The sequence below is a fragment of the Stigmatopora argus genome, chromosome 4 (assembly GCF_051989625.1).
Source record: "Stigmatopora argus isolate UIUO_Sarg chromosome 4, RoL_Sarg_1.0, whole genome shotgun sequence".
Taxonomy (NCBI): Eukaryota; Metazoa; Chordata; class Actinopteri; order Syngnathiformes; family Syngnathidae; genus Stigmatopora; species Stigmatopora argus.
The window spans coordinates 6,773,134-6,799,535 of NC_135390.1; the positions used below are offsets into that span (position 1 = coordinate 6,773,134).

The following is a 26,402-nucleotide window of genomic DNA, read 5'->3' on the forward strand; positions in this document are numbered from 1 at the left end:
GTCGGCACTGTGGCGCTGACTTTACCTCTTGCACCGTTTTAACCTTTTTTTCCCCTCATTAGACTCTTCTTCATGCATACTTCCATTGATTAGCAACAATGTAACAATGTACTTCAAAAGTGGTGAAATACAAAAAAAATGGCACACATTTTCATGTAATTTAAATTTTGAGTATGGCTCAAAGAATAACATTTGAAAATATGAATTGTTTATAGGTCTCTCAAAAAGTTTTCCGACTCCTGATCTAGAGAGAGGCACATTTTAATGGAGACTTAAAGTGGCATTGTTTGGCCTTAGCGAAATCTTCCTTCCCTTGAGTTCAATTCTAGTTAAAATGAATTTCATGTTTTTTATTTTATTATGATGTGAGTTACACGTCATCTGGTTTCTGTACAGAACCTCAGTAACTAAGAAGGTGGTGTGCGAGTAAGAAAATAAGTGAAAGCTGTATGAAAACACATGGAATCATGGGTAATTCTAGCCAGCAAGTTTCAGTGGTGCAACAAGAGTGTGCAAGGCTCTTTTAAAATGTGACAACAACTGATAATATTGGCTTTCATGTTGGTCATTAATGGAGCCCGTGTATGGGGCGGTAGTGATGTGACACACTTGTCACTTTAGCTGCTGTCACGCTTCAGCCCCCCCAAAAAACATGTTTGCAAGCGTGTGCGGTCGATTGGTCACCGGTCTTTTGGTCGCGGTCTTTTGGTCGCCCCGACCGCGACAACGGGCGACCAAAACACCGGCGACCAAAAGATCGACGACCAAAAGACCGGCGACAAAACAAGGTAAAACAACACGGTCTACGCATCAATAAAAGCCAACAATGGCCATGAGCAGTTTCACTGAGCCGACGTGTGAGTGTATAAGAGTTTGTATGTACATGCGTTGTCCCTTTAAGAAGCTACGTCCGTCAGGGTCTTAACAAGTTCTCCAACAAAAAACAATAAAAGTCCGGGAAATTTTGAGCTTTCTTTAGCCTAATAATTACTAGGGCATTAAGTATGACTGTCAAGTCAACTTTGGAGAAGATATGTCTGCCCCTCCTCCAGGCCAACAGAGGGCAGAAAAGAAAACCCAAACAAAAGTCACCTCGCCTCATTTCCTGCCTAAGATCATAGGGCATGAGCCAGGATATAAACATTCAGATTCAAGCCTTGAAGGTAGACAGGTGAGAAAGGAGCAAGGAATACCAAGGAATACCCTTCAGACCCGATCACACGCAACTGGTAGGATAAAATAAGTACCACCTAAATCCCAGCTGATTGATGCTTAATTTGCTTCTCACAACCTTAAGTTGCATTCTTTGCATTTTCCCTTAACTTGGATTACTCTTATGACCTATCTCTGTAAAGTGAATATTTGTGTTTGATTTACTCAATCAGTTAATGTACCCATGCATTTCCACTCTATCATTTCAACACTCTCCTGCATTCTGTATTAAATTCAAGACGCTAGTAGTAAACTCAAGAGCAACACTTTGATCACCATAGTAACGTGAAACTTGAATGACGTCACATGCTCCCTCCTTTCCCCTTTCTTTAAGGTTTTCAACCTAACCACTTCCTATCACCATAAACTTCAATAAAAGTGTAAACTGGAAGAATTTGAGTTGTTCCTGCGTTGATAAGATCGGGGCCCCTTTTCAAGTTTGGGGCAAAATTTGAAGAAAGTAGAGATAACTTGACAGTTGAAAACCAGCGTGGCATCATAGACAAAGGATTAAAGGCCTTGAGTCAAAGCCAACGCAGTCGTCGGAAGGGCCTCAAGAGGAGTGCGAGGCCTCAAGCCATGGCGGAAGAAGCCACTGGGAAAAAAATTGAGCAGCTAAGGCTCGAAAGGGCCAAAGCAGAAAGAGCCTTCTTCAATCAAGCCAGGTACCTAAGCAAAGAGGCAAGAAAACTGGAAAAATCAAAGTTGCTGAAGGAATACAATAGGCTCTATGCACAAGCACGAGAGGTACATAGCACTAATAGCGATTACGAACTCGGCCTCCTTGCCGAACGGGGAGGTTCTGAGGAAGATATTGGAGGAATATTGGAGAAAATAAAGAAGACCAGAGAAGACTGTGAAACCAAGCTGACAGAAGTAAGGGAGATAGTACAATTAAGTCTCTGGGAGAGATGCGGCAGGACTGAGCTCACGTCTGCAATGGCGGAAGCAGAAATATACTGCGGACACGCCCTTAGGACCCCAGTGACTGCGGCGTGTAATGATGCCTATGAACAGCAAGTAACCCATGCTAGAAGAAGCATACTTGAGCTCATGACAGCGTTCAAGGAATGGGAAGAATGGATCCCAAATGAAGAAAGACCCACCTGGGAGAAAAGACTACAAGACCTAAAAGAAAAGAGGGTCACCATCAATACAAGGAAGGCAGAACACCTACAAATGTCCAAGGAGGAGGGAACAGGAAAAGAAGGAACCCTCCGAACAAAGCCTGCAGAACAGGCACCCGTTCTCAAAATGAAGGCCACCAGCCTACCCAAATTCTATGGCTCCAGAAGAGACTTCCACCTGTGGAAAAAGACCTGGGAAAGTCTTCAGAAACAAGGTGAGCCAACTGGCTCGACGGAAGCCAGAAGACTCCAGCTCCTTCAAAATGTGGACGGGAGAATCTGCAGAGACCTAGGCCTGTACACCTGTCAGACCGCCGAAGACATATTCAGGATGCTGGAAAACCGATTTGGAAACAAAACAACAATAGCCTTGGAGATTCTTGAAGGCCTGGATAAAATCCCCATCCTGACATCAGACCAACCCCGGAAAGTGATTGACATGATCCAAGCAATCGAAAAGGCCCTCAACGATCTCATAGAAATCAACAACGCTGGAGCCATCAAAAATCTGCTTGTAATCAGATCAATAGAGAGGAAATTACCAGAAAGAATAAAGATGAACTGGTTAGACTTCATGACCAACCAAGCTAATGGAGTCACCCCAGACAACCACTTTGACAGCCTCCTAAGGTACCTGAAGGGCCAAGAGGAGGTCTTGGAGAGGGCCGAGCAGCTTAATACACCTCTGAAGCCCGAGAGAAGATCAGGGGAACCGAGGCAAAGCGAACCCAGAAGGTACGCCTCAACCAAGTCCACGAGCAAAGGGGGATGTGTCGTCTGCGGGGAAGAGGGGCACGGAGAGAAGCTGTTCTTCTGCAAGGCGTTCAAAAACCTGAAACCGAAAGACAAGTTGAGTGCAGTTGAAAGGTTGGGAGCCTGCAAAAAGTGCCTAGGGTGTCACAAGGATGAAAGCGAATGCAGGGACACTTACTTGTGCAGGAAACAGAGCTGCAAGAGAGACCATCACTTTTTCCTGTGTCAGAGAGAAAACGCGACACCAAGACCAAACGCAGGGAGGCACGAATTGACAGAACGACAACAGCGATTCATGTCTGGACTGTCCCCCGAAGCAGCAGAAGAATGCAAGAGAGCCTTCACCAATGTTTCGGCAAGGTCGCTCTGCACCGACAAGTCTGCAGGAATGGGGCATAGTGCAGGGGAGGAACTCCCAGTGATGCTCATGCTCCTCGAAGTAACAGCCAATGCAGGTCAGAAGATCGGAACACTGATTGACTTGGCGTCTGATACTAACTACATCACCCACAGCGCAGCCAAGAGACTCAACCTCAGAAGTGAGAAGGTCACTCTATTGGTTCACGGTGTTGGGAGGATGGTTCTGAAAGAAAGAACTAAAAAATATCTGCTCCGCGTGAGAATCAAGACACCCACGGGGACGCTAAGAGACCATGAACTCACTTGCTATGGTTTGAAAGAAATAGCCAAGATAAGTAGAACAATCAAACCTGAAGAACTGAAAGAGTTCTTCCCAGATGTCAGCTTAGAGGACCTGCACAGACCAGAACAGGTCGAGCTCCTCATCGGTCACCGGGAAGGACGCCTCGCACCACAGAGGGTGAAAGTGATCGGCGACCTCGTCTTATGGGACGGACCATTGGGGAAGACCGTTGGTGGAACGCACCCAGACCTCTTTGAGGAAGAGAGTGTGGCAGCTCGCACATCCAAAACACACTTTGCACGGTCCATGAGGGCCACAGCAGTGAAATATCAAGAACTCAGAGCATCAGAGGAATTCAAAGCTGAAACTAGAAGCACTGTCACAGACAAAGAATTCCTCAACTGGTGGAAATGGGACACTATTGGGGCAGCCTGCGAACCAAAGTGCGGAGGATGCAGATGTGGAAACTGCCAGCCAGGAGGCAAGGAGATGACACTGAGCGAGGAGAGAGAGCTGGAAGTCATCAGAAAAGGCCTCACCTATGTCACCACCGATGATCACGTCGACCAACCTCACTGGGATACGAAATACCCATGGATCGAAGACCCCATGTCTCTACCCTAGAACAGAAGTGGAGTAGAAGCAACCTTTCTGAGGACAGAGAAACAACTCAAGAAAGAACCCAAGTGGAAAGTGGCATACGCATCCCAAGTCCATGAAATGGTGGAAAGAAGAGCAGCAAAGAAACTCAGCAAAGAAATGATCACCAATTGGAGAGGACCGGTGTGGTACGTTAGCCACTTGGTAGCGCCAAACCCCCACTCCGTCACCACACCAGTGCGCCTAGTCTGGAACAGCAGCCAGAAGTTCAAGGGACTTAGCATGAACGATATCCTGTTGAAAGGACCAGACGTCCTCAACCCAATCCGAGCTGTTTACTCAGATTCAGAAGAGGGGTGCATGCAGCCCTTGGTGACATCAAGAAGATGTACAACTCGGTGTGGTTGGAAGAACCAGAAATGCACCTACACAGATTTCTTTGGAGAGACACCGAAGAAAGTGAAATTGAGGAGTATGCCATCACCCGAGTCAACATTGGCGATCGTCCAGCAGGATGCATTGCACAGCTGGCAATGAGAGAGACTGCAAAGCTACCCATGGTTGCTCACCTAAAAGAGGAGTGCAGAATCCTGGAGGAAGACTCTTACGTCGACGATGTGCTGACCTCTCATAACGACTTGGAAAAACTGGATGGATACACCAAAAGGGTTGAAGAGATCCTGAAAGCAGGTGGCTTCATCCTCAAACCCTGGCTCCGGTCAGGCCAAAGTGGGAGGGAGATACTCACAGCAGGAGCATCTTCCAGCAATATACTCATTCTACCAAATCAAAGAAGAGGAGAAGACGACAAAGCCCTTGGAGTCGGCTACATTGTCGAAAGCGACAAACTGTACCCCATGACCTCAGTTAACTTCTCTAAGAGAAGAAAGAAAATGAGAGTGGGTCAAAACCTCCTGGGAGAGGAGGTGAGAGAAAACACTCCCAAACCACTGACTAGGAGACAATTACTAAGCCAGGTAGCCGGCCTCTATGATCCGATAGGCCTTGTCACCCCCGCCAAACAGAAGGGTGCCATTCTGGTCAGGAAAGCTTTCCAAGAAGCTGGAACCAGCAGAACCCAAGACACGTGGGACAAACCTCTATCTGAAAAGTTAAGGGAAGAAGCAATCCAGTTATTTGAAGAATACGTCCGTCTCAGCCAAGTTACCTTCCACAGGAGCCTCACGCCACGGAACTGGACCCGAAGACCGTGGGGAGTGACATTCTCTGACGGAAGTGACCAGAGTTACGGGGCCGTGGTGTACCTCAGATGGGAGACAGCGACGGGCATCGAAGTCAGACTCGTCGAGTCCAAGGCGAAACTATCACCACTTGACCAAAAGGGAGAACCAGTGAAAGCTGAGATATGTGGCGCTGTCTATGCAGCTCGCCTCAGGAGATACATCGAAAAGCACAGTCGAATGGAGATTGAAAGATGGATCCACCTAGTGGACAGTCAAACTGTGTTAGGAGCAATCCAAAGAGACAGTTACGGATATCAAACCTTCTTCGCGAACAGAGTTGGAGAAATTCAGAAGACCACGTCCGTTGACGACTGGTGGTGGATCCAGGGAGACCTCAATGTAGCGGACATGCTAACAAGAGGAGTTGCCCCGGAGGACCTCAGAGAGGGCTCCGCGTGGCAAGACGGACCCGAATTCCTAAGGCTGCCCATAGAGGAGTGGCCAAAGAAGTCGGCCAAAGAAGTCGCTGCCCATGCAAGGGAAGGAATCAATAAACTCCAAAGGAAGTCCTTCACTGCCGTGCAGACCAGGTCACAGACGAGAGGAAGGACGAGCGATGCACCATCTGCCGGAACAAGTAATCCGACCCATGCCACGAATGGGGGGGGAGATCGGAGTATCCCACGAGGGGCTGCAAACGGAGATGATCCCTGAGCCCGAAGACCTCCAGCCGGATCTGCTGTGAAAGAACTGATCGATGTAAGGAGATTCAGCAGCCTAACCAAATTGATCAGGGTCATAGCCTGGGTATGGAGAGCTGCAACAAAATGGAAAAGTGTATTGGAACAAGACCCAACTTCAAGTAAACCAAAGAGCCAGAGACTTTCATCAGACCAGATAAAGTCCAGAGCCAAGCAAGCTGTACTTACACTGAGTGAGTACGAAGATTCAAAGAGAGACCTCTTCCAGGCAGCCCAAGAGGGCGCGTCCTTCCAAGACACCACCCTCAACAGGTTGGCGGTTTACAAAGAGGCGGAGACCGAACTCTTGGTCTGCGGAGGAAGATTCCAAATCTTCGACAACGACAAAACAGCCGTACCAATTCTACCCCATGATGCATGGATATCTTCTCTTCTGGCACAAGAAGCCCACAACGCAAACCATGAAGAAACAGCAGGTACACTCCTGCGCATGAGGAAGAAAGCGTGGGTTATAAGAGGCCGAAGATTGGCTCAGAAGGTCGTAAACAATTGTGTAACCTGCAGGAAAAACAGAGCCAAGAGATGCCAACAAATCATGAGCGACCTCCCATCCGAGCGAACAACACCAGCCAGACCATTTCAATACGCAACTGTGGACCTGTTCGGCCCTTACGAAGTGAAGGACGAGGTGAAGAAGAGATCAGGACTCAAAGTATGGGGACTAGTTTTCTGCTGCATGGCATCCCGAGCCCTACACACAGACGTAGTAAATGACCTGTCATCTGAAGGCTTTCTGTTGGCCTACAAGAGATTTGCAGCATTACGGGGACACCCGAAGAAGATATGGTCAGATCCAGGAAAAAACTTCCGGAGGAAGCTGGAAGCATCCCGAGTCGAGGATGAAGCCTCCACGCATGGAACGGAATGGAACTGGAAACTCCACCCTGCGGACTCCCCACACCGAAATGGAGCTGCCGAGGCCGCAGTACGCGCTGTAAAACGTGCCCTGCACAACCTGGCAGGAGACAGATGCTTCACGTGGAGTGAGTTCCAAACCTTCCTCTACATGGCTGCCAATCTGGCCAACGAAAGACCCATTGACGCCAGGACGCAAAGTCGTGAGGAATGCATAGACTACATCAGCCCAAACACTCTTCTGCTGGGAAGGACAGGACCTGAGGGAGATGTAGGAAGCTTCGACTTTCAAGGATACCCCTACAAGAGACTAAGAACCATCCAGACCGAAGTCGACCGATTCTGGAAGAAGTGGAGCCAGCTGGCGGGACCCAACTTGTTCATCCGAAGTAAGTGGCACACAACGAACAGAAATGTAGCCACGGGAGATATCGTCTGGCTGGCCGACCAAAATGCTCTAAGGGGCCAGTACAAGCTTGGACGAGTCGATAGTGTCGTCCCCGACACAAGAGGCATCGTCAGAGATGTACACGTCAAGACCTTCCCAAGCTACCCCGTCTCTACTACCAAATCTGATCACGCGAAGAAACCCCCCACAAAAATCCCTTCAACAATTCTGCATAGAGATGTACGACGCATCATTGTCCTGATACCTGTGGAAGAACAGGAATAGACCAACAAAGAAACGAACGAGAGCAACCAGGAACTGTGTGACCTCTCTGGGTTCAAGAACCGAGATGCCAAGTGGGAGGTGTCAAGTCAACTTTGGAGAAGATATGTCTGCCCCTCCTCCAGGCCAACAGAGGGCAGAAAAGAAAACCCAAACAAAAGTCACCTCGCCTCATTTCCTGCCTAAGATCATAGGGCATGAGCCAGGATATAAACATTCAGATTCAAGCCTTGAAGGTAGACAGGTGAGAAAGGAGCAAGGAATACCAAGGAATACCCTTCAGACCCGATCACACGCAACTGGTAGGATAAAATAAGTACCACCTAAATCCCAGCTGATTGATGCTTAATTTGCTTCTCACAACCTTAAGTTGCATTCTTTGCATTTTCCCTTAACTTGGATTACTCTTATGACCTATCTCTGTAAAGTGAATATTTGTGTTTGATTTACTCAATCAGTTAATGTACCCATGCATTTCCACTCTATCATTTCAACACTCTCCTGCTTTCTGTATTAAATTCAAGACGCTAGTAGTAAACTCAAGAGCAACACTTTGATCACCATAGTAACGTGAAACTTGAATGATGTCACATGCTCCCTCCTTTCCCCTTTCTTTAAGGTTTTCAACCTAACCACTTCCTATCACCATAAACTTCAATAAAAGTGTAAACTGCAAGAATTTGAGTTGTTCCTGCGTTGATAAGATCGGGGCCCCTTTTCAAGTTTGGGGCAAAATTTGAAGAAAGTAGAGATAACTTGACAATGACTAAATAGTAATTCGCAGTTTGTATTTAGGGAATTTGAGCAACGATTTAAATGCTAATTATCAATAACCTTCCGGGCGACCAAAAGACCGGCGACCAAAAGATCGGCGACCAAAAGACCGGCAACCAATCGACCGTGTACCGTTTGCAAGACCTTTCATGAGTTTGAAATGTGGCTTTTCAGTGTATCGGAGCATTTTGCATGGGCAGCTGCGGAGACATTTTAGTATTTGGTAAACAATAGTGTTTTTCCCCTGATTTAAAGGATCTAACGGTTGGCGCACACTTCAGGCCTTTAGGTAACCTTTTCGAGAGGTGAGGAGTATAATAGCTGAATGCTGCTTCACAATGCTTGCACCTTATTCTTGGGATAGACTGCAGACCGGTTCCAGGTGAACACAGAGGTCTAGATTATTTGTAGGGTGGAAACAAATCAAGATGTATTGTAGTAGTGTTGTATATAGTAATGTAGTGTTTTGTAGATCAGCACTGATATGTTATAGTCTATCCTTTGACACAGAGGAAGCCAGTATAACACTTTCATAACCAGTGTAAGATGGCCCAATTTCTTAGTATAGGGTGACCCTAGAAAAAAACTGAATTTCTGAAGTGCATATTGTAATAAAGGTATAAAAATCTTTCTAGTACTTAACAATACACATACCTCCTGTGTCGTTGTAAATTGTCACACAAGGACACACCCTCACTCTACCAGTATGTCTTCTGTACATTGGCACGACCGGTTTACCAAATTGTGCTTTCACGAAAATATACTTTCCCAATGTCGCTGGGCAGAGTCACAGTTTATGGAAATAGGGCCGTGCACGACTAAATTGAGTTAATATAAGTTTACCTCCCACGAATGGATAATTCTATAAACCAGTCATTTTTTTTCCAAATTTACCACCAATCTGAAGTGTTGAAAATGACTCTTTGACAATGCTCTGCCCCCACCAGTCCCTAAAACTGACTGTGATTTATATTTACCCTTCTTGACGGTGCCTGTACACTGTCTGAAATAAAATTTAAGCGATTACTACACTCGACATTCTTTAAGCCAGGGGTGGCCAAGTGCGGTCCTCAAGAGCCCCTATCCAGTCTGTTTTCCATGTCTCCCTCCACCAACACACCTCAATCAATTAATCGGGATCGGTATGAAGCTTCTGGACAGCTTGCTGATGAGTTGATCAGTCGATTCAGGTGTGGTAGAGGAGGGAGATATGGAAAACAGACTGGGTAGGAGCTCTCGAGGACCGGACTTGGCCACCCATGTTTTAAGCCATTGTCTACTCTACCCAAGTTTAGTTTACTGTATCTCTTACTTTAGAAATGTTCATCACCAGTCTTCCACGCTGACGTGGTTCAAGTCCTTTAGTTTGATGAGTTCTACAAATAAACACATCCTATTTTGAACTAACGCTGATGGAACATTGGGAGAAAACAAAACAAAAAGCTCTTACACCCTCATGAAAGGTTGACACAACATAAGAGGTTTATATATATATATATATATATATATATATATATATATATATATATATATATATATATATATATATATATATATATATATATATATATATATATATACATATACACATATACACATATACACATATACACATATATATATATATATATATATATATATATATATATATATATATGTATGTATGTGTGTATGTGTGTGTGTGTGTGTGTGTGTGTGTGTGTATGTGTATGTGTGTGTGTATGATTATGATTTGCTCATTTGTTCCTTTTCATCCGTTGTCTTTATTTTTACCACGCGGTGGCAATGTTGAGTAATGTATGATCCGTTTTACACACGTCTCCCCTCAGTAAAGTAAAAAAAATAAAAAAATAAAAAACATGTTGAAATCATTTTCAGATCAGCTATTAAAAAAGTATATTAAAGTATGCAAATGTAAATTCACATTTGTCATGTGTTAATTCAAAAACAATTATATCGTTATGTCGCCTGAGGGTTACAAGTGTTTCTTAAAAATGTAATATTGACTTTTTCTCCTTTGTTTAATTTCTTACTGGCTCGTTTATCTTTTTCATTGAATAACCATTAACGATTAATTTTCTTTGATTGTTATGCAACTGATTAATACACCATTTAATTATTTCACATGATATCAAACATGAAATCACAGAATAACAAGAAGATATCAACGATAATTATTGACACCATGAACAGACACTGAACTGTTTTATTAGTCTAAATCAATTGTGTCCAAACTGTGGCCTGCAGCAAATTAGGAAAATGACATTGAATAATAGCCCACATTAGAAGCTTGAATTCCACCTATGATGTGTTGCACTTCAAAGATAAAGCTAGTCATCTACAAAGGGCCTGCAAATTAGCTCAGGGGTCAAAACCTGACAACATTTTCAAACCAATGAAAGAAACTGTGTAAAAAAAATCTAAATTTTCTTTTGCATGAATAAATATTTATTTAAGTGATAAATTGAGGTATTCTGTTTTTATGCTTTCACTAGACATTTTCTCTTTGTTCCTGCCAATGTTTTCTTTCCATTTTGGTCCATTATAAAGAAAACAACTGTTGTGTTTTTGTTGTGTTTTAGACTATAGCATTGGGTGGATTTATATTGGAGGGGAAAAAAAACAACAACTCAATAATGTACCAACATATTTGAAAACGTAAATAATTCCTGATTTTTCATGAGGTGGAATTCTCAGTCTTGCACTCTTGTTGAAGAGGAAGAGCGTTCTGCAACATTACTTTATGTCAGTCAGATTCATGCCCTACCTTTCCTCACAAGAGTAATTGGCTTTTACAGTATTTTGGGGCGATAGCTCTACATCATGACAAACTGAAAAACTGACAAAAATCTAAGGAACTTCAGATAATTTACCCTCTTCTCTAACAGTTGGCATGCTTGAGGGAAAGTTGAAGGTTAGTCTTGTTTAATGTAGAAAATCTAAAGGTTACCTTGCACAATTTTAAGTTGAGTACAATATTTTTCACAAGATTGGATATCATTTTATCAGGTTTGTCAGTGATGGTTTCAGGGGTTCAGGAGAAGCTGCTTGCCTTAGGGCAAGGGTGTCAGACTCGGGTTGGTTCGCGGGCCGCTTTAACGTCAACTTGATTTCACGTGGGACTATTTTAGATATAATATTTAGATTTTTTTTAAATAAATGGATAAGAAGAACTGGATTAAAAGCCCTGAATATTCAGTTTTTTATAAATCTAAAACAATGTTATTTTAGCATTTTTTTAAATATATTTTTAGATTTTACAAAATGATTTTTGAACTAAAAACACAGAAAAAATGATTAAAAAATTACAATTATGGATTTAAAAGGGGGAAAATCAGGAAATTTAATATACATCTATACACTTCATTTTAATTTGATCCTAAAACAGAAAGTCGGCACTCATGATTTACTTTCCCGGGCCACACAAAATGATGCGGCGGGCCAGATTTGGCCCCTGGGCCGCCATTTAGATACTTGTGCCTTAGGGTGTCTGCCTGCGGCTCCTCATATTTTGTGTATGAACTGTTGTTTTTGATAGATCAGTGATATGGTTGACATTCATGGTGGGGGAAAAACCCACCCTTCCTGTGGTCTCTTTATTTTATCATTAGTATGTTTTTATTAGTTTTTATTTCAAATATTTACCTCTGCAAAGACTCAGATTCATCTTAATATGTGACTAGATTTTCAATATTTGAATATTCATTCAGTCATTCATTCATTTTCTGAACAACTTTATCCTCACAAGGGTCATGGGGAATATTTGAATATTTTAAATGAAAACCGATGGTCCAGTGGTTTTTCCGCCTAACTTTGGTGTTACGACTTACGAGTCTGGGTTCAATTCCAACCCTTTTGAGGATGGGTGGTATGAAAGATGAATGAATTAAATGAAAATCTTCACACAGTGGATTTTTTGGTGGGTTGGAATAAAAACTAACATATTCAAAGCCTGATAGCATATTTATCTTTTTTTTTCTTTTACTAAGAATTCAAATAATTCACAAAAAATGTGCGCAATTATATACCGTATTTTTATGTTGATGGCCAGAGCTCAGCGCCACGCTTTCAGAAAACCAGTAAATGCGGACATAATAGTAATATACTAGTACTAGTGATGATCTATGAAAGAATGAATAAAACATTTTAATTACCTAATGTCAACCCTGCCTTAAGCAGGTTTTTATACATCATAAATACAGTAGTGCAGTTGTCTCCTGCTTTCCTGAGATGAGTATGTTTTGAGTGTCATGAGCAGGCTCACTCTGTATAAATCCTTGTCTCCAATTTCAAATCTACTAATTTGCATAGCAGTTTCACGTACAAACAGAATGCAGTTAAACCACAAACCACATGGAAGACAATCTACAGCCCCCTACTCTCATTTTGACCTGTGTCATGCATGAAACAGGAAAAAAGGGAATTTAAAAAGTCATGTGAATTTCCTTATGTGCCGTACTTCTTACTTTTCTCATCCAAACCTTTTAGGTTTGTAATCTTTCCCCGAACAGCCTGAGGCAGCTCAATTCACAGTTCAGCAAAATAAAATGCATCTACCTCCTGAGAAAATATCAAAAGGACACAATCAGTATGCATAAATCTGAAAGCTGTCACAAAGCCTTGTGCAAGGAGCTCAGGCAACTGCGACACTCCCCTGAGATGCTCTAAAATGTCAGCATTTTACCTAAATGTTTTATGCTAATGTGACCAATACGATAAGTAGGATTTTGTATCGTCATTGTCATAATTGTATGCTCATGGCTAGAAATCGAACACTGTTTTTGACTTTTAGATAATAAGGGAATACAAAACGGGTCCCTTATTAGCTCAATACGGGACACAAATGTTTATTTCTCACTATGGGACGATTCCATTTTTCAAGGGACGGTTGGCAGTCCTAGGTGCATTAAACTCTACAAGGGGTGCCGAACATGTGGCACTCGAGCCGCATGCGGCTCCTGGCCAAAATCAATGTGGCTCTTTGTGTTACGATCACGCCGAGACGTCGTGGCGCGATCGGAGGGATTTGGACCCAGTAGCGGGGAAGCAGGAGGGGACGAGCTGAACTGCGCTCATGATAGTAACTTTAATGACTCAAAACGCTGGACAAAATAACAAGGACTTGTACATCCCAAAACAAAACAAAACCGGAGCATGGAGAACAGTACCTTTGCAGCGATGTATGCAGTATCACGCAGTACGATCCGACAATGACTACCACTTCCGTGGTGCTTAAATACACACATCAGGAAGTAATCATGAATCACTCGCAGCTGTTCGAACCCAACGGCAAGCCAGGAGGGACAAACAAGCTGCTCCTGACACTTTGCTTCTTATCATATTTTGTATATACTGTCGCTATGTGGTATCCATCCATTTACCTATTGTTTTTTTACTGATCTGGTATTGGGTTGCACTGGCAGAAGTGAAATTAATGTAGTGAAAATTAGCAGCCAAAGCTCAATTTTGGAATCTCATCATACTTATATATGTATCGTGAAAAGCCAAGTCGATACAAGTAGGTCCACTCAACCTTTATCGTGATACTCATTGACGTGCAGTAAGTCATTTCTTGGCCGAACCACAAGCATTCACAAGTATATTTATAGTTGATAAAAATGCATTCTTTGCTTTTGTTTGTTGTTATTTGCAACGATCAAATGCTAACACAAACAGTCTAATTCAAATCATTCCACTGTGGTTTTTCTCCCAAAATACTGTGGACATTTTACTGGCCTTAAATCCAGAAATAGAAATTCTAGATCACCCCAAATGCATTGGCCTTGTTGAAAAGCTGTGCTTCCTCCCATCATTATTTCGTTTAGAAAAACAGCAGACTATGACCTCTAGTGAATGTGCCAGTTTTTCTCAAAGCTGATGCTTCACACCAATATGGTGTTATGCTCAGGATTCGAGCATGCCTGATGCCCACGTGTTAACATTCTGTGACCGTGTTGAGAGAATGTTTTCCTGCCTCCCTTCATTCATTTTTATGGCCAAAGTCTGTTTTCATGTACGCTCGACCTCATGGGAAACCTTTGTCGACTTGCTTTGCAACGTATTACCACCAACGTACTACTTATGGGAAAACTCAAACCACTGGTCACAAGTACCGCCTCACATTTCAGATATGCTATATTCACCTTCAGCACAAGAGATGTTGTATTAGACATATGCAGTTGTCATGGTGTTAGATATTAAGTTTGCACTGCTTGCTGGAGAGACTGAAAGAAAAAAAGGGAAACGAAGAACATTACATTAATCATCACCAATTGAGTCCAGTGCATAGCATCACTGACGCGTGCTTTGGGAATACATTTAAAATGTGATTGTTTTTCGACACTCCACTGTGTATAAACAGATATATTTTATCTGCAAATGTCAACCAAACCACGTCAACAAAATATGAGCCTTTTACACGGTTTCCATCCCAGTCTGCATTGCTCCATTAATTGAGAACATTATTTTTTGATTCATGTTTAAATTTAGGTTGAGTATACATACAATATACATTCATTTATTCATTTGCAAAGGGTCCTGGTGGATAAGTGGTTAGCCTGTTGGCCTCACAGTTCTGGGGTCTTGGGTTCAAATCCAGGTCAGTCCACCTGTGTGGAGTTTGCATGTTCTCCCCGGGTAATCCGGTTTCTACCCACATTCCAAAGACATTCATGGTGGGCTGGTTGGACACTGGTTGGGTGAGCTTGAATGGTTGTTTCCTCGTGCCTTGCGATCGACTGGCCACCGATTCAGGGTGCCCCCCGCCTTGTGCTGGTCAGCTGGGTTAGACTGTGACCCTTGTGAGGATAAAGTTGTTCACCAAATGAATGAGTGATGTATCTCATAATTCAATATAGTAATTTAAACAATTACTTTCTGAAGTCAGACAAAATACAGTCCACAATATTCTAATTATATACAATGTATTTGCCTACAGACAAACCCCCATTTTATTGCTCTGAGTCTATTTGGTTACCACAGAAACCATGGCGCTTTTATTTTGTATAATACATCCATTCAACAACACCAGAGAAAAGGGTCAATGACTGTATTATCATACTGAATCCCCGAGGAGGTTAATGGACTGCTTCATGATTCTCTTGAAATTCTATAATTCTCGTCGCTAGCGTTCTATCCTCATTCAATGATTTAATGAGAAAAGGTGTGTCCAAATTCTGAATACTTTACAGCCATTAAAAAAGTTATTGTACTCTGGAAAGTAACATTAGGCCAAATGACAAATGTAACTTGTAGGCAAAGTAGTTTGATATCCATGTGAATTAGTATTGTGCAATTGTTTCCAACAGTCCCTGGCAGTGCTTAGTTGTTATACTGTATAATGAGAGAGCCGGGTTAGAAATTCAGGCTCTTACTGATGCCAGCAGATACCTTGTTTTGCTAGCTAAAAAAAAAAATCCTAGCATCAAAAGTGTGTGGAAAAGTGTCACATTGTTGTCAGTCTCTCCATGCTTTCATCTTCAAATACATAGTACATACATATATTTAGAAACTAATTCTGAAAATATTATGAAATAACCTTGTGTGCCCGGTGAGCGAGTGGTTAAGGCATTGGTCTCAGAGTTCTGTGATCGAGGGTTCAATCCCAGGTTCGGACCTTCCTGTGTGGAGTTTGCCTGTGTGTGTTTTGTCTGGGTACTCCGCTTTCTTCCAACATCCCAAAGATATGCATGGTAGGCTGGTTGGACACTCTAAATTCCCCCTAGGTATGAGTGTGAGCGTGATTGGTTGTCCGTCTCCCTGTGCCCTGCAATTGGCTGGTCACCAATACACCAGTTTTATGCAAGCTCCACACAGGCGGACCTACCTGGATTCAAACCCAGGACCCCAGGGCTGTGAGGCCAATGCACTAACCACTCATACGCTGGGCCGCTATTGAATAACTTGTGATCTGAAAATATTAAAACCAGGATTTTTTGTTTTTTTTTACTGATACACCTTTAGCGACCTTTGGCCAACAACGGTGGGTAAATTCTCATTGTTTTGGTTCCAATGTCATTAACAACTCTTCATTAACAACATGTCAAGTGTCAATCCATCCATAGAGTCTTCAGTAAAAAAATGATAATAAAAACAGAATATGATACTTATCGGTTGGTTGCTTCCTTCTATGTGTTCAATCCACTCTGCTCACTGCTTGATTGGAAGGAAAAAAATGGGAAATTTCCAAACAACACATGTAAACACTTCTTCCAATAAAATCATTGCATTTCTTGGAAAACATAACTAAAACACTGGCCACAACAGCAATAAAACAGATGAGGGTGCAGTGCATGAAAAATTCTACATCACTTCCACTAACTGACTGTGTTCCTGGCCAGCAACAAAATGGGATTAAACTGTGCTTTGCACATTTTGTGTGTATTTTACAAAGAAAAGGACTACAGTTGTGGCTTAGTGAAGTCAAATAATTAAAATTCAGTAAAGTACCCTTTGTGGTAATGGTGGGACTTTAAAAGACCTCGTAGAAGAAAAGAAATGTGTACAAAAAGTAAGGCACTCTAGGAAAATAGCTTTTTCCCCTCTTGTGATAAAATATTAAAAGTTTGAAGAGAACTTAAAACCAAAAATCAGTCAACCCTGGTGTTGAGTGAGAACATAAAGTTAAGCTGCTACACCAACATTTTTCTTCCACTGTGGAAAAACACAAAAATACGCTTGATAGTCAGTTGAAATGTTCCTCATCTTAATGTGGGGAAATCGTTTTCATTTTTAAAAATAAGTTCTCTACAGGTACCAGGTGTCAATTTATAGCAAAATAAAGCATTAAATTTAATGTTTGGAAAAGTAATATATAATCATGCAGGTATGTTGATCTGACAAAAACTGGTGTTCATTTGTTGATCACATTTTTTCTCTATATCGCTATTCATTTATTTATTTATTTTTGCAGTCCCTTGTGGGGGAATTTAAAATAAAGTCCATGGGGCTTTACAATTCACCAGACAGCAAAAATGAACCATCTGCCTCACTAAATGCTCCACCAAATGTGAAAAACAATCAAACTAAATGCAAAATAACATAGTTCTTGCCACACACTTCCATTATGGAATTGTGAAATGTCAAAAAAATGAAAATGCTAAACTCATTCCTTGACATAAAACTTTTTTCCCCTCTAAAATGTGCTGCCTGGTGGTGTAGTTGGTCACTCACCTGACTTCGGCGCAGGCAGACTGGGATCAATTCCAGCTCAGTGGTGGTATGATTATAAATGCAGTTAGTTTGAAGATGGAAATTTTCTTCTTTTGCCACTTTTACTCATTTCATTTTTTTCTTTTTTTTTAACTTTGTAACAAAAGCAAGATTTGAAAATTGATTTTGACAAAATTTACGCAAGTAAAATTACAGGTTAAACAAAAAAACTACTAAGTTATTGTACCCTGAGTTTATGTAATTTGTTATTTTCCACCCCTAGCACATAAATGACTCTGGATGTGCATGAACAATGTTCTGCCATTTGAAAAGGGGCATTATAGAAAAAAAATAATTTGCCACGAGATTCATAGTAAATTTTCATGTGTCAGAGGGGGATAGCTTTTGCTAGCATGTTAGAAACGAGCTTTGGATCCAAAATTGTCTAGTTTATTACTGTTTTCATCTAAACCATTTGCCTTGTCAGCCATGAAATACAAAGTTTGTTATTTTATTTTTTCAAACATTCCTGATTTTGTTTTACACATGATGGAAAATGGACCAGTCGTCTTTCGATTTTTGGTATGTGACCTCAATGGAAAAGATTGGCTCATATTCCACTTTTAAATTTGTAAACCAAATGTCAAGACAACGGGTTCCCAAAAAGATTTAGTCTCAGTTTCTTGTGGGACTTTATGTGGATGTGTATTTTCATGTCACATTTTTATTTTTGCTAAAGTGCACACAATGTTGTCGAGAATCACTTTTCGTTGCCAACACAGTTGATTGACACTCATACCTCCAAGTGGCCATCTGTTCCTTGTTTATGCAGAGTGGATCACAGATGCTTTAAGAGGCTGTAAATAAGCTAAACTGTTAAAGAGAGCAATTTGTGCTGCAGCCTGATGCTCATCTGCACTGAAGCGAGACTGATGTTGGTCTGAGCGACTGGAGTCAATTTGATTGTCTGATACGTGATTGTATATACGCTCGTGTGTTTGCATCCATGAATAAAACAATCAAGAATGGGACTGTGCAGTGCAAACAATATGAGCCTTTTTATGACATGAAATGATGACATCTATATGCATATTGCTGTGATTTACTGCAAACCCATCAAGGCTCTTTCACTACTTAGTTTTTTTTTGTATTAAACTATTTGATAACACGTCATCCCGTCATTATCATAAAACAACTAATGTTAGATTTTCAATACAGCAGTGGCGGGCCGTCAGGGCCTTCAAGGCCTTCTCTGCTGGCCTAAGAAATATCTGAATCATATTATATTTTGTCCATCAATACTTATTATTCCAAATGGTCTGTTAGCTTCCTTTCATTGCTTTTCCCCCTGGTTGCACTGCTTCCAGATGTGTGTTTTCATATTGAAGCATTTAACCAATTACATTTCAGCCATTATTTGTTGCCAGATCAGATCTGCCTCAAAGCCTTCACAATCAGTTCTTGCTGGCTCTGCTGCATATAAACTAGACTGTTGCTTTTAACCAATCAGATTTCGAGTTGGCAACCCCACAATTATTTTTCATAGGCGTTAGCATTTTGCTGGCTGGGACATGTCATTGATTTCACAAACTATGATTGGCTAGTAGGCGGGCCAAAGCAGTACCCGAGGCAGCCGAGATCGCAAACTCCACCCACAATAGCCGACAGAAGCAAAAACAAATGGATTCTGTTTGCTCACAAAGCTATTTTCCAGACGGACTTTTCCAGAAAAAAATGGACATCATTAAGAAAGAGCGGTCAACTACGAAGCTAGCAAGCCTGTTACAGCCGGGAAAGTGGTGTGTGGGGCACTTTCAGCGCGCTAACTTAGCTCCACAAGCAAATAGTATATTGTTGTGTTGATTTAAAGCTATTTTTCAAAACGGACTATGCCGGAAATATGACAGGACAGGCTTGACTTTCACCATTAGCTTCGATGGCGATAGGAAAGAAGGAAGAAAGAAAGGAGGATGGATATTGTGTACAGTTAAAAAGGATTTTTGGTCAGTAAAATATGGCTATATTCCTAAATAATATTTCAATTGTGGGCCAAGTTCTGATATCTGAAAAGCTCCAGTGTTTGTATTTAATCACAAAATGCTGCTAGGAAGTGGATTTTACCCCAGTTTAATTTTTGGCGTTTCACCATTGACGTCCATCGCTGTCTTTTCCCGGGAAAAATCACCCCCCTGGCCTGGTTGTAATGTCTCAATAGCTCCAGTATTTGTATTCAATCAATAAATGATGCTAGGAAGTGGATTTTACCTAATTTTAGTATTTTAGTGCATTTTTTGTCATTTCACATATGGACGTATCGACGTTCATCGCTGTCTTTTTACCGGGGAAATGATACTCCGGGCCCGGTTCTGATGTCTAAAAAGCTCAGTATTTGTATTTAATCAATAAATGCTGTTTTCGGCTGGATTTTACCCCATTTTCGGGCAATGTTTGCCCGTACGCCATTGACGTTCATCGCTGTCTTTTCCCGGGAAAATCACCCCCTGGCCTGGTTTTAATGTCTGAAAAGCTCCAGTATTTGTATTTAATCATGAAATGCTGCTAGGAAGTGGATTTTACCCAATTTTTGTGCATTAATTTATTGATTATTTTTTATGTGTTGCAGCTGTAGCTGCAGTAGAGGTTTTATAGCCATAAAATAGTTTTTGAGGGTTGGATTGATACGTTGAAGGAGCTACCAGAAAATGCACCGCCCGCCACTGCAATACAGTGGTGGGTACATATAATGATTTCAATTATTAAGAATGAATGATGGTATACAGTGTTATGAAGTAAGCAATAGCAATTATGACCCACCTCCTCCCACATATTAAATATTTTTTTTGCCAATAAAAACAGCCGATCCAGTGTTTGATCCACACACACACACACACATATATATATATATATATATATATATATATATATATATATATATATATATATATATACACTTTCTGATTGCCCATGCATCCAAAAACTGACGGCTCTTTTTATTGGCAAAAAAAATTAATATGTGGGAGGAGGTTGGTCATATATATATATTTTTTTTTATGAAACACACTATTTAGTTTACTGTGTTTTCTAGCAATTCATGTTTTCTTTTATTACTTTTGAGTTTACAGCTTCTTTTTTAGGGTTGACTGGTTGTAAAGCATGTAGCAAAATATTATCACCCAGTTATATGTGTCACATTGTTACTTCACTCCATCGCAATACTAAACTTACATTCAAGCTATCACAGGCTGGTCTGCTGTACACATCCTGGTAGTTTATAGCCTGCATGAGTGTCAGGGGGATGCCCAATCACAAAGAAAAGACTGAGTGAATCGATGAGCGTGTGGATGGTCTGAATAGGCTTTAGCTTTCTTAGGTGTTTTTTCTTTAGTCTTATTGCCTGACGGTTCTCTTGGTCGATGTAAGCTAACGTTGTTTTTGGACTGCTTGAACTGCAGGGGACAAAAACTGAGTTTATCCTTGATGGGAGCAAATAATTACAAGGATTAGCCACAGCTGCTTGGCCTGCTTGAAGTTGAAGGCAAGAACACAACAGTGTGCAATGTTCCCTCTAATTTTTCGTTTGTCTGGGCAGAAAGACAACCTCGCTGAGCACACTGAGTACCAGTGTGAGCAACATCATCATTGCTCGCTATGAGCACACACCAGTAGAACACCTGCCATGAGCAGGTGCATGTCGGGTTACCGTACTTGCTATATTTTTGATGGTGAAAAGGCGGACGGGTTAAAAGGGAATGCACATGCGCATAGCATGCTTGACAATATTAGCAATTGACGATGCTGTTTTCTTCTGCTACCGGCAACAGAAACGTTGCGGATTACAGCCGAAATGGGTAAAACGAGATCGTAAAAACGTATTTAAAAAAAAGAAAATGTTTTTTCCCGTACAAAGGTTGTTATACAGCGTACACAATTTGAAATGATCAAAAAACGTATACCTTGACAGGTATGTGTTTACTAGCCATAACTGATCTAGTCCTAATAAAATGTAATGATTCATATCTGTGGATCAAACATCTAAATAAATGACACTAGAATCTGCACAAATCTGACTTCAAGTTGACCTCATTTTTCACATCTGTCCTTCTCACTTCTCATTCTGCTTCAAATGACTTTTCCGCTGAATGTGTCACTCGAGATAGTCAAGCATCCATTTATGTGCAATATTTTAACATCGGAAAACTCGCTTACAACTTTAGCTTTGCTGTATGTTTTGCAGAGAACTTTCTTTTGATTTTGATTTGTTTTATTTCATAAAGGACAGCACATATTCATGAACATACATATGTAAATATGTAAGATTGCAGCCAAGGGCTAATTCCATCTATAATCCATCGTGTAAACTGAAGACAAACGATGACATACACCACACACACACACACTGAAACACACAGACGCACACTTGGCAAAGTTTTCGACAGTTCTCACCCAATTTCACCGCTTGTTCTTCTATTTGGTCCGACAGCCATTCGACCTTAGAAGAACCACATTTCTTTTTTACTTTGACTCGTTTGGCCATGAGAAAGGCTTCGCAGCAGCTCCACCGAGTTGTTGGCTATATGCTAACCTGCGAAATGAACTCATGCCGCGGAAGTAAACACACGCGACGTGCCCGAACCGCATCATATCATTGGCTGGACACGGTGTATGTCAGTTTGTGATTTTGTGCGCTGCATATGTTTGCCGTGTGCAGAGAACGCGAGAGTAGTGCGCAATTGCGCACGTGCGCAACTTAGAGTGAACATTGACAGTATGTCAAACTAATTGTTTAATAGCTAACAATAAACTGTTAAAAACACAAACAAAATCCAATGGAAAATAAGAGACTACCTGTATTTAGCACACAACATACTGACAAGGTTTGTTGTTTCCTTTTTTGTTGTTGTTGTTTTATCATACTTCTTTATGAAGTCAAATTGCCTGCACCGGGTGAATGTTAATCCTTGGCTAAACTAAAACTGGCTGCAAAATGTAATTCAACAAGGAAAAGTGGGTTGTTCCTCTCTAATTCCAAACTGTAAATATTAAAAGGATCTCTTTCAGTTTGTGTGGTAACTTTTCAGTTTTTAAGCTGAAATGAGATCTGCCTACATTCTTGTGGTTAGGGTAGTTTAGAGGCAGAGGTGTAAAAAAATGACAGAATAAGACAAAACATTTGTTTTACAATATTGCAAAAGTTTCTCACAGAATTTTGGGACACATTTAAAAGTAAAGGCAAACCGAATAAGAGTGAAATAAAATGCGTAATACTGTTATTTAGTGCTATTCAGCAACAGTATGTTTGGTATTTTATTTCATTCACTTTCGTTCACTTTTTGGGGGGACATGGGAAGAAACTGGAGTACCCGGAGAAAACCCACACAAGCCCAGAGAGAACATTCAATCTCCACACAGACAGACCGACCTGGATAGGTCAAAGGCATGGAAAACTAAAAAATAAGGCTTTAGTTGACATTTTTTTCCCTGGCCAGCACCCAAACAAGACCAAAGTAAGGACAAGTAAATGTGTTCAGATACAGCAATTTTTTGTATTTTATAAATTTGATAGGTGGAACACTAAAATTTCCTCCAATTTTGAAATCACAATTTTCAGCTGTTGCTGAGCAATACAAATTGAGTCTTGCATTTACTAGACTGTTCAAGCATGTAACATTTAGATTTTTTTAATTCATGTCATATTTAAAACTACATATTAAATTGACATGAATTACATTTTAGAACGCTCACTCCCTTGCAACTTGGCCCTATCAGATCAAGTCCCTAAAGATTCTCACTTCTGTCAGATAAAAGCAAAAAGATCCAATTTGGATCTTTTCAAGCTGTGACATGATCGTTGCCTTGTTTACAGACGCTGTCAAAATCAGAAAAGGACTACGTATTGACCATCTTGCCTGTATTGTGAAATCACAGGGTGAAGATGGCTCATAACTGGTCACCGAGAAAAGATTTATGCGTTTCCAGCACTCCATTAATATATTCTTTCATGCAGCATTGTACTCGTTCCCATTTGCTCAGGCATGAGTAAAAGGCTGGCCCTTTTTCACCACACATTCAACAAAGCATGGTAAGGCATGATCATTAGTACAACCAAAATAGCAAATAAAATTGGGAGTAGATGTGACGATGATACTTATGTATCACATAATGTTTTTTTTCTTTCTTTTAAAACCTTTACTATAACTGTAGATGGTTATTTCCTAATGGATGTCTGATGCAATATTGGCAGTAGACAGGACAAAAAGCCTTTGAAATCATTCCATTCACATATGAGGGTTGATGTGTGGCGGTCCCCTGTTGGAGCTTCTTGATAATGAGTTATCATATGATATTGATATTTTCACAGCATTTCTCTTCAACTGGCCATATTGATCAGCCATCTCATTTAGCCCAAGCTGTGTGCATGTGAACATTTCCACCATCCCTGTGATAGCAAATTTCCTTTTAGGTAGAGGGAATCAGGGAAATCAATTCAATATTAAGGTGAGCCATAACCAACTGAAGTTTTTTTCCCCCTACAATCTGAAAATGGGACAATTGTTATTTGCGATGTTAAGATGAGTTAGTGGGAAGATAAAAATAGTTTGTCATCGATGAGTTTGAATGGGATGGAAATTAGGTTGCAGGTGATATTTTATCATTTTACTGACTCACACAGGATTTATACTACCCGTGGACTTCAGGTGATTTTTTGATTTTTTTAAAAATTCAGAGGTTCCTGGAGATCTTAATCATGGGTGAATGTGCTATGTCGATGATTTGAAAAGAAATCCTTCTTTAAGTTACCTTCTAAAGTTTGCTTAACAATGACGTCCAGGGACAATAGTTTTAATTTTGCAGATTCTGTATCTCAGTGTATGTATTTGCAGGACTTCCCTTGTCATAATTTTCTTTCTGCGTTACAGGTAAAGCTTGAGTTTTTGCCAAAGAAAGTCACAAACGTCTACCGTTGGTGACAGTGATGTTAGTGAAAAATATGAATTTTAAGAATATTCTTATCCTGTGCGAATGTGGCTCAATTAACACAGCGGCTGTCAACCACTAAAGGTCCAAATGTAATTCTCATCCCCTCATAATTTTGCAACGTCAGGACTTTTTCAAGATGCGTAAGAGTCAAGGGAGAACTGGGCCAGAGGCGGAGAATATTTATTGGGGGTGCAAGGGAAGGGAGGCAGTGGTCCCCAAACTATTCCAGAAAGGGCCGCAGTGGGTGCGGGTTTTCGTTCCAACCTGTAAGAGGAAACCTTTCCACTAATCTGGTATTCTAGAAATGCAATCAGTGATTGCAGTCAGATGCTTCTTTTTTCAGCAGAAACCGCATTGGTTAAACTGTTTGTGTTGGATCGGTCGGAACAAAAACCTGCACCGGTTTGGAGACCTCGGTTTTTGTGGGTTGGATTCTGTAGACATTGTCAATCTTTCCCTAATTAAAGAAATTAAGACATTACAGTTGACTGGAGTAGATGGATGAGGCTGTGTTTTGGTGGGGAGTGTCTGCGAGCACCTGGTGGTGTAAACTTAAACCCAATTCCTTCTGGAGTCTTTCCATTTAACACTTATGGGATTTTATTTGGTGGCTTTGGGGTGTGTACCAAGGAAGAGAGTCAGTCGATGAGACGGATTTGGTTTTCATGCACTCTAGCTGTTTAAGACAGGAGGGGAGGGAGTGTGTTATTTTAGTATTTGATGAGATCGTACAGATTATCGTGGGGGGAGGAGCCATTTTGCTGAGTAGAAAGCACATCTTCATATCTGATATGTTTACATGAGAGCAATAAATCGATAAGAGTAGAAATAGCATAAATAATGTAACTGAGGGATAACTGTTGTTACGCAGCGGTGATTCATAATGGTTTCATGCAAACACTGCTGGAAAGTTCTGTGTGAGGGTGTAGTTAAAAACTTTTCATTGTTATTGCATCTTGTAACCTTTATGTGATAAAAGCCAATTAGCTCTTCTTACTATATATGCTAGTGTTGTTTTACATCAAAAAAATCTTGAGTAGCTAATGAGCTCCTCTTGTGGGAATTTGAAAATTGGAGCCAATAGCAATGGTGCATTGTCTGAACCCTGGAAAACATTATTGTGTTGTCTTCTGTGAGTATTTCCTCTCTAAAAATGTATCATGCGGCCCGGTGTCACAAGTGGTTAGTGCATCGGCCTCACAGCTCTGGGGTCCTGGTTTCAAATCCAGGTCGGTCCACCTGTGTGGAGTTTGCATGTTCTCCCCGGGCCTGCGTGGGTTTCCTCTGGGTATTCCGGTTTCCTCCCACATTCCAAAGACATGCATGGTAGGCTGATTGGACAGTCTAAATTGCCCCTAGGTATGGGTGTGAGTGTGCATCTCCTTGTGCCCTGCGATCGGCTAGCCACCGATTCAGGGTGTCCCCCGCCTCTGGCCCGGAGTCAGCTGGGATAGGCTCCAGCACCCCCCATGACCCTAATGAGGATAAAGCAGTTCAGAAAATGAGAGAGGGAGAGAGAGCGAGAGAGCGAGAGAGAGCGAGAGAGAGCGAGAGAGAGCGAGGGAGAGCGAGAGAGAGAGAGAGCGAGAGAGAGCGAGAGAGAGCGAGAGAGAGAGAGAGAGCGAGAGAGAGCGAGAGAGAGCGAGAGAGAGAGAGCGAGAGAGAGCGAGAGAGAGCGAGAGAGAGAGCGAGAGA

At 41.4% G+C, this 26,402-nt stretch overlaps 1 protein-coding gene across 1 annotated transcript; it reads left to right on the forward strand.

Annotated features, from left to right (window-relative positions):
* Positions 1-1,022: 1,022 nt before the first annotated feature.
* LOC144073494 (uncharacterized) lies at positions 1,023-8,484 on the forward strand. Its single transcript, XM_077599356.1, has 2 exons — positions 1,023-1,229; positions 1,547-8,484. Exon 2 carries the CDS (start codon positions 1,792-1,794, stop codon positions 4,357-4,359), a length of 2,568 nt encoding a protein of 855 aa, XP_077455482.1. The 5' UTR covers positions 1,023-1,229; positions 1,547-1,791; the 3' UTR covers positions 4,360-8,484.
* Positions 8,485-26,402: the final 17,918 nt, after the last annotated feature.